The sequence below is a fragment of the Sminthopsis crassicaudata genome, chromosome 1 (assembly GCF_048593235.1).
Source record: "Sminthopsis crassicaudata isolate SCR6 chromosome 1, ASM4859323v1, whole genome shotgun sequence".
NCBI classification, from domain to species: domain Eukaryota; kingdom Metazoa; phylum Chordata; class Mammalia; order Dasyuromorphia; family Dasyuridae; genus Sminthopsis; species Sminthopsis crassicaudata.
Window position 1 is genome coordinate 500513476 of NC_133617.1, and position 9714 is coordinate 500523189.

At 37.2% G+C, this 9714-nt stretch overlaps 1 protein-coding gene across 1 annotated transcript in view; it reads right to left on the reverse strand.

Moving 5' to 3' along the window:
- SRFBP1 (serum response factor binding protein 1) overlaps window positions 1–9346 on the reverse strand; it is a 106098-nt gene extending 96752 nt beyond the window's left edge. Inside the window, exon 1 of the mRNA XM_074281520.1 lies at window positions 9073–9346. Within this exon, the coding sequence (XP_074137621.1) occupies window positions 9073–9108 (36 nt within the window). The 5' untranslated portion in view covers window positions 9109–9346. The remainder of the gene's footprint in view (window positions 1–9072) is intronic.
- Window positions 9347–9714: the final 368 nt, after the last annotated feature.

A 9714-nucleotide genomic window follows, 5' to 3' on the forward strand; every position in this document is an offset into this window, starting at 1 on the left:
GGAACTATTTGTGTCTGACCTATGGCAGAGTTTTCTGAGCTAAAGTGGTTCTGATCATCTACAATTGGAGATACTGTAACTCAATTCTAACATAGTGAAGTCATTTTGGTCCTCTTTGAGAACAAGGATAACAACCTAACCCAACCTATTTTTATTCCTTCTTAAAGATGAGGAAATTGCAGCTGAGAGAGATTAAATGACCTGCAAAAGGTCACAGTTAATGTCTAAATCATAATTAATTTGTATTCCTGCCTCTAAAGTTCAACACTATCCACTGTACCACCTAGGTGCCCTATTCCCAACAGAGCTGAATGAAAAAAAAATTGAAAATAAAAAAAAAAATCAGGTTTGGAGTAGTAATCAATAATAAAAATCATTGCCTTGCATTTATTTTGCATACATTTATTTCTGTAGATCTTTTCTCCTCCCTTTCTCATCCCCAATGTCCCCTTGAAATAATATTTTTTTTTTTCATTTTTTTCTTGGCATCCTCAGCACCTAACACAATGCCTGGCTAGCATAGTGAGCCCTTAAGTAATGACTGTTTTAGATAGATAACAATATAGCCCTGTACCTTACCTTTTTTCATAGGCAAACTGAAGGGGATAGCTACTTCTAATGTTCTATGATCTAAACTACAATGATTTTCAGAGGGAGAATTCTAGGAAAAAAATAATGAATTTAAAATAAAAACTCAGTTTAGTACAGTTCCCAGGCCTGTTATTATCTGGTATGATCTTGGAAAAGCCTCTGATGTTCTTTGGGCTCTATTTTCTCATCTGCAAAATGAGGGTTAAATAATTCTACAGGTCCTTCTAACTAGAAATTTATTTTCTTGTATATATTTTATTTCCCAAATGATCTTACAAACTTCCTTAGATCATGGATCACGTCTCATATGTTTCAAAGTAGATCTGGAAGGATGAGTAAAAATGATTTAAGTATAAGTTTTGGGAAAGGTTTTTCTGGTAGAGAAAACAGCACTAGCAAAGGATTACAGAAATGAGTAGGCACAATGAAGATGTATATCAACAAAACAAGTAGCATAATTTGCAAAAAAACAATCTTCTATGAGTCAGGCATTGTACTAAACTGTGGGGCACACACACACACACACACACACACACACACACACACACACACTGCAAAAGTCATTGCCCTCTAAGTGTTTACTATCTAATGGAAGAGATAACATGCAAACAAATATACCAAAACAAGCTACACATAAGGTAAATAGGAAGCAATTAACACAGGAAAAATATTAGAATCAAAGGGCTGGGGAATACTTCTATAAAAAATAAGATTTTAGCTAGGCCTTAAAAGAAGCCAGGGAGGTCAATAGAGGAGAAGGGCAAGGAGTTTCATGCAAGGAAGACGGCCAAAGAAAATTCTGGGAGTCTACAGATGGAATATCTTATTAATAGAATAGCCATGAGGCATAGTTTCATTGGCTGGAAGAAAAGGTGTAAGAAAGTAAAGTGTAAGAAGACTGGGAAATAGAAGAGCCTAAGTTATGAAGAATTTGAATGCCAAACAGATCATTTTACATCTAATTGTAGAGGCAATGGAGACCCACAAGAGTTTATTGAGTTGGGGTGGGGGTGGCTGAATGGAGAATGGATGGGAGTAGGAAAAGACTTGAGGCAGGAAGATTCATCAGTAGGCTATTGCAATATTTCAAGTATGAAGTGACAGGTAGAGTGCACTACAGAAGTGACAATGTCAAAGAAAGAGAAGTTACAAAGGTAAAATTGATGGGCTTTGGTAACAGATTAAAATAGAGGGTGGGGGAATGGAGAGAAATAGTAAGGAGTACAGGATAACTTCTAAGTCCTGAGACTAAGTAACTGGGAGAATGCTCTCTACAGATCACCAAATAAAAAGTATAGAGGAGGAGAAGGTGGCCCTGGACGGAATCCTGAAGATCAAGTATGGCTAGAGGGCAAAGTTGGAAAAGTAGAATGAAGGAATCTTAGAGAGAGTATTAAAGAAGGATTTGCAAAAGATCACTGCAAATTCTTGGCCAGGGAAATTCTATGATGATAAAGAGTGTTAAGAGAATGCCTGTGGCAATGAATTGGAAAATGAGTGGATACTCATCAGTTGGGAAATGATTGAATAAATTATGGTATATGAATATAATGGAATACTATTGTTCTACAACAACTGATAAGCAGGCTGATTTCAGAAAAACCTGGAAAACTTACATGAACTGATACTAAGTGAGGTGAATAGAATCAAGGAAACATTTTACACAGTAATAAGATTATTTGACCATCAACTGTGATGGTTCTTTTCAACAATGAGATGATTCAAGGCAATTCCAAGACTTGTAATGGGAAAAAGCCATCCACATTCAGAGAGAGAAAACTATGAAGACTGAATGTGGATAAAGCACAATATTTTCACCTTTTTTGGTTGTTTGATTTTTTTTTCTTTCTCATATTTGTTCCCTTTTGATCTGATTTTTCTTGTGCAGCATGACAAATGTGGAAATAGAGGAATTGCACATGTTTAAGCTATTTTGGATTGTTTGCTGTCTAGAAAGTAGGAGGGAGGGAGAAAAATTTGGAGCACAAGATTTTCCAGGGGTGAATGTTAAGAACTATCTCTGCGGACTTCCGGCCAAGATGGTGGAGAGGACACACACACCTATTTAATCTCTGAATTTGCTCTCAGAATTTCATGATAAGCCTAGGAATTAGTGCTTGACTGGAAAAAAACCCACAAATAATTACCAACTGAAGACATCCTTGAAATTTGCCAGAAAAGGTCTATTTTTGCTCGGGGGTAGGGACGACCAGATAGGGCACAGACTGAAGGCAGACGGTAAGAGCATGGCAGGCAGCTCACACTGAGCAGACTGGAGGGGGGAGGGTGTGATCTCTGCAGTTTCTGCAGAACAACCTTTACCATAGTCTGGATATTCGGTCTTGGCAGCAAGCCAGGAACAGCAGAGAAGCTGTAAACATAGGAGGTAAAGACTATACTCCTGAAAAGCTAGGGTCTCTCAGGACCTGGCCACCCCCCACCAGGAGTGACTCAGCAGGCTTTAGAGCCTCAGAGTCTCAGAGTGCTGATGCTGTGCATCATTGCTGTCCTACTAGTATCTCGCTTCTGTCCCCTGCAGTCTGTAGAAGAAGCCTGGTAACACGATCCAGCTCACCGCCAAAAAAGCAAACCATTTGTTTTTCTTATTAGTCTGTTTGATTCTTCTCTGACAAAATGAGCAAAAAATTAAAAAGGACTCTAAGCATTGATAGCTTCTATATGGATAGAGAGAAGACCTTAAACCTGGAGGAGACTAAAAACAAGACGTCTCCAGATGAATCCCCAAAGGGAGATATGCTCTAGTCCTCAATACATAAAATTGTCATAGAAGAAATCAAAAAGGCTCTCATAAGAGATCTAGAAGTAAAATGGGAAAAGAAAAGGGAAGCTTGGCAAGAGAGTCTGGATAAGTCATCCCACTCATTTAAAAATATAGTGGACAAAGAAATAAAATACTTGAAAAGTAGAATTAGTGCCTTGGAAAAAGAAAATAGCTCTCTAAAAAATAAAATTGGTAAAATGGAAAAAAAAATTCCATAGAACAAAACAACTCACTTAAAAACACAATTGGACAATCAGAAAAAGATATAAAAAAAGTGAGTGAAGAAAATACTTCATTGAAAATCAGAATCAAACAAATAGAATTGAATGACTCGAGGAGACACCAAAAATCTGTCAAGCAAAACCAGAAAAATGAAACAATGGGAAAAAATGGCAAATACCTTCTTGGGAAAACAACAGACCTGGAAAAGAGATCCAGGAGAGACAATGTGAGAACTATTGGACTCCCTGAAAAATATGACGAATAAATGAGCTGGACGCTTTTTCCAGGAAATTATCAAAGAGAACTGCCCAGATGTTATAGAAACAGAGGGTAAAATAGACATTGAAAGAATTCATCAATCACCTACTGAAAGGGACCCTAAAATCAAAACACCAAGAAATATAGTGGACAAATTCCAAAACCATCAAACCAAAGAAAAAATATTGCAAGCTGCTAAAAAAAAATCAATTCAAATATACAGGAGCCACAATAAGGATTACCCAAAAATCTAGCAGCGTTCACATTAAAGGATCAAAGGGCCTGGAATCTGATATTCCAAAAAGCTAAAGAACTTGGTATGCAGCCAAAAATAACTTACCCAGACAAAATGAGCATTTTCTTCCAGGGAAGAAGATGGACATTCCACAAAATAAGTGAATTCCATCTATTTTTTTTTTTTTAATGAAAAAACAAAACAAAACAAAACAAAAAAACGGATCTAAACAAAAAACAAAACAAAAAAAAAAATTTGATCTCCAAATATAGAACTCAAGATATTCCTTAAAAGGTAAAAAGAAATATTGGAAACTATATTTCTATAAAGCTATATAAAGAACACATGTATAATTTGTTCTAGAAACTAGAGGTGGAAAGGAAATTGTACCAGGAAAAGGGTAAAGTGTGGATACTACATCTCACGAAGAGGCAAAGGTAACCTATCTGAGAAAGAAAGGAGGGGGATGAACATAGTGTATATCAATAGACATATTCGATTTATAGTGAAACTCCTTCCACTTCACTGAAAAGTGAGAGGGAAGGAGTAAGTTAAGGGGGAGGGAGTACAGAAACTGTGAGGAAAAGGAGTAAAATACGGGGAGGAATTCTAAAGTAGGGGGAGGGATACTAAAAAGGGAGGGTTGTGAGAAGCAAGTGGTGCTCACAAGTTAAATGCTGGAGAAGGGGTTAAGGGGGAAGGAAAGGAGAAAAGCATAAGTAGGGGTTAACAAGTTGGCAAGTAATATGGAATTAGTAATTTTAACCATAAATGTGAATGGGTAAACTTCCCCCATAAAGAGGAAGGGGTTAGCAGACTGGATTAAAAGCCAGAATCCTATATGTTGTTTACAGGAAACACACCTGAAGCAGGGTGATACATACAGAATAAAGGTAAAAGGTTGGAGAAGAATCTACTATGCTTCAGGTGAAGCAAAAAAAGCAGGGGCAGCCATCCTTATCTCAGATCAAGCAAAAGCAAAAATTGATCTAATTAAAAGAGATAAGGAAGGGCACTATATGTTGCTAAATAGTAGCATAGATAATGAAGCAATATCAATATTAAGCACATATGCACCAAGTGGTGCATAAATTCCTAAAAGACAAATTAAGAGAGCTCCAATAAGAAGTAGACAGCAAAGCTATAATAGTGGGAGATCTCAACCTTGCACTCTCAGAATTAGATAAATCAAACCACAAAATAAATAAGAAAGAAGTCAAAGAGGTAAATAGAATACTAGAAAAGTTAGATATGATAGATCTTTGGAGAAAACTAAATGGAGACAGAAAGGAGTACATTTTCTTCTCAGCAGTTTATGGAACCTATAAAAAAACTGACCATATATTAGGACACAAAAACCTCAAACTCAAATGCAGTAAGGCAGAAATAGTAAATACATCCTTTTCAGACCACAATGCAATGCAAATTACATTCAATAAAAAGCCAGGGGGAAATAGGCCTAAAAATAATAGGAAACTAGATAATCTTATATTAAGAATGATTGGGTGAAACAGCAAATAATAGACATAATTAATAACTTCACCCAAGAAAATCACAATAATGAGACGTCATACCAAAATGTGGGGGGATGCAGCTAAAGTAGTAATAAGGGGAAATTTTATATCTCTAGAGGCCTACTTGCATAAAATAGAGAAAGAGGTCAATAAATTGGGCTTCCAACTAAAAATGCTAGAAAAGGAACAAATTAAAAACACCCAGAGAAACACTAAACTTGAAATTCTAAAAATAAAAGGAGAGATTAATAAAATTGAAAGTAAAAGAACTATTGAATTAATAATAAAACTAACAGTTGGTTCTATGAAAAAACCAACAAAATAGACAAACCCTTAGTAACTCTGATTAAAAAAAAGGAAAGAGGAAAATAAAATTGTTAGTCTTAAAAATGAAAAGGGAGAACTCGCCACTAATGATGAGGAAATTAGAGCAATAATTAGGAGTTACTTTGCCCAACTCTAGGCCAATAAATTTGATAACGTAAATGAAATGAAACATTTAAAAACATAGCTTGCCCAGATTAACAGAGAAAGAAGTAAATTGGTGAAACAGTCCCATCTTATAAAAATAAATAGAACAAACTATTAATCAACTCCCCGGGAAAAAAATCCCCAGGACCAGATGGATTTACATGTGAATTCTACCAAACATTTATAACAACTAACTCCAATGCTATATAAACTATTTGAAAAAATAGGGAATGAAGGAGTCCTACCAAATTCCTTTTATGACACAGACATGGTACTGATACATAAACCAGGTAGGTTTAAAACAGAGAAAGAAAATCATAGACCAATCTCCCTAATGAATATTGATGCTAAAATCTTAAATAAAATATTAGCAAAAAGATTACAGAAAATCATCCCCAGGAATACACTATGACCAAGTAGGATTTATACCAGGAATGCAGGGCTGGTTCAGTATTAGGAAAACTATTAATGTAATCGACTACATCAATAACCAAATTAACAAAAAACATATGATCATCTCAATAGATGCAGAAAAAGCACTTGACAAAATCCAACATCCATTCCAAATAAAAACACTTGAGAGTATAGGAATAAATGGACTACTCCTTAAAAATAGTCAAGAGCATATATTTAAAACTGTCACTAAGCATCATATGTAATGGGGATAAACTGGAACTTTTCCCAATATCACAAACAAGGTTGCCCACTATCACCATTACTATTCAATATAGTACTAGAAACACTAGCCTTGGCAATAAGAGCCAAGAAAGAGATTCAAGGAATTAGAGTAGGAAATGAGGAAATCAAACTATCACTCTTTGCAGATGACATTATGGTATACTTACAGAACTCCAGAGATTCTAATAAAAAGTTATTAGAAATAATTCACAACTTTAGCAAAGTTGCTGGATACAAAATAAATCCACATAAATCCTCAGAATTTTTATACATTACCAACAAAATCCAACAGCAAGAGATACAAAGAGAAATTCCATTCAAAACAATAGTTGAGAGTATAAAATATTTGGGAATATATCTACCAAAGGAAAGTCAGGAATTATATGAGCAAAATTATGAAACACTTGCCACAAAAATAAAGTCAGATTTAAATAACAGGAAAGACATTCAGTGCTCTTGGATAGGACAATTGAATATAATTAAGATGACAATACTCCCTAAACTAATCTATTTATTTAGTGCTATACCAATCAAACTCCAAAGAAACTATTTTAATGACCTAGAAAAAATAATAAAATTCATATGGAACAATAAAAGGTCTAGAATTTCAAGGGAATTAATGAAAAAAAAAGTCAGATGAAGATGGTCTAGTTGTACCTGATCTAGAACTGTATTATAAAGCAGCAGTCACCAAAACCATTTGGTATTGGATAACAAATAGACTAGATGATCAGTGGAACAGGTTGGGTTCACAGGGCAAGATAGTGAATAAAAATAGCAATCTAGTGTTTGATAAACCCAAAGATCCCAACTTTTGGGATAAGAATTAATCATTTGACAAAAACTGCAGGGAAAACTGGAAATTAGTATGGCAGAAACTAGGCATAGACCCACACTTAACACCACATACCAATATAAGATCAAAATGAATCCATGATTTAGGCATAAGGGGAGGGGGTGGAAGAGGGAAGAGAAAAGTCAGAACAGAAGTGAGTGCAAGCGAGAATGTTGTAAAAAAAATTATCCATGCTACATATGCATGTAAAAAAAAAAAAGTTATCATTATAAAATAAAAATTTTTTTTTTTAAAAAAGGAATATTCAAATAATCAGAATATGAACAGAAAAAAGAACTATCTCTGCATGTATTTTGAAAAATAAAAGCCATTATTATTAAATACATAAAAAGAGAATGCCTGGCAAAAAAAAAAAAAAAAAAAAAAGAACAAGTATTACTGATGTATGCCTTTTCTCATTTCACTGACCCTCAGTTTCCTCATCTGTTAAATGAAAGAGATGGGCTGGATGGCTTCAGAAATCACTTCCAGCTCTAGATCTATTGCACCTATGATAATAAATCTTTTGGTAGATTCTGGTGAAAACTTTACCACAACTAAATAAAAACACCATGTCTATTTTGTTTTGACACACATTTCCTCACAGAAAATAATTTTACTAACAAAGCTCCAGTAAAAATTAAAGAGAACGCTTTACTTTTGAAGAGGGCAGTTTCAGTTGAATGACAAAGTCGAATCCTGAATGAAGTTTAGAATCGAGAAGAGCAGTCATTTAAAGTATAGATGGCTCTCTCGAGGATAATCAGATGGCTGCAGTATATAGAATTCTGTGCTAGGGTGCCAAGGGAAAGAAAGTTAGGCAGACGCTGTGCACAATCTGCAAGGCTATACACTTTAAAGCAGTGGTCCTCAGACTTTTTAAATAGGGGGCCAGGTCACTGTCCCTCAGACTGTTGGAGGGCCGCACTATAGTAAAAACAAAAACCCATACACTCTGCCCCTCAGCCCATTTGCCATAACCCGGCGGGCCTCATAAACGTCCTCAGCGGGCCGCATGTGGCCCACGGGCCGTAGTTTGAGAACCTGCTTTAAAGGATGGAGAGGAATCATACATCGAAGCAGGGTCAGGTACCATTCATTACTTTCTCCATCAGCCCAGAGGGAAGTCACTGCCTTCCCTGCTCCCTCCTTGCAGGCAGTCATCTCTTCCCCGGTCCTCAGCGCTCCCGGGACCAAGGACGCTTCCCATGTCCCTATCCCAGTCCCAAGGCTGAGGACAGCCGGCACATCATCAGAATCCGGGGGGACAGAGAATTTACCGGCCGCTTCCGCTCGGAAAGCAGACCAGACCCGGAAGGGCCTCAGGGATAATCTTAGTCAAAACTCCCTCATGTTACGGAAATTGAGCTCCGGCAGAGCCCCGGGCCCCCTAACGCACTCCGAGCCTCGGAGAAGCCGAGAAAAAGCAGGCAGTTTCGGCCAGCTTAGTCCCTCACGCCAGGGATCCCGGATCTCTTGCACTCACCTCGTTATTGAGGTTCAGCACCCCCGTCTGAGCCATGGCGAAGTCCCGAGACGCGAACGCAGCCACAGCTGAGGACGGCGGCGAGGAGTCAAAGGTCCGCGTTGACAACCACAACGCCCTACCTTCTGCGCTCTAGCACACTTCTCTGGAACACCTACACGGACTGCACCACGCAATCGCAGTAACCTTTCCTGGCTACGGAAGCTCTTTAGGTCCAAGTTTAGTGGTTTACAAACCTACATTAGCAGATGAAAAAGTTTCCGGGAAAGGTCTGAAATTAGAGATTGTGGTGCGCAACGTCCGGCGCAGTGAAGTGACGTAACGGTTTTCTCTAGTGGCTGTAGGAAGTATATAGGGTTATTTCAGGTTGTGTTGCTTGATTTTTCCAGTTTTATTTTGCTTCTGTCGTATCCGTTTCAAGACTCCGTTTTTTTCTTTGGGAAAAATGTTGGAATGTTTTGCTATTTCCTTCTCCAGCACACTTTGCAGATAAGGAAACTGAGTAAACTTGAGTTTAGTGACTTGCCCGGGGACCTCTAGAAAGTGTTTGAGGTCGAATTTAAACTCAAGTCCTAATAACTTCAGGCCTGACCTTTGACCTACTGCGCCTCTAGCTGCTCAAATGGTCTTTAAGTCGAAGAC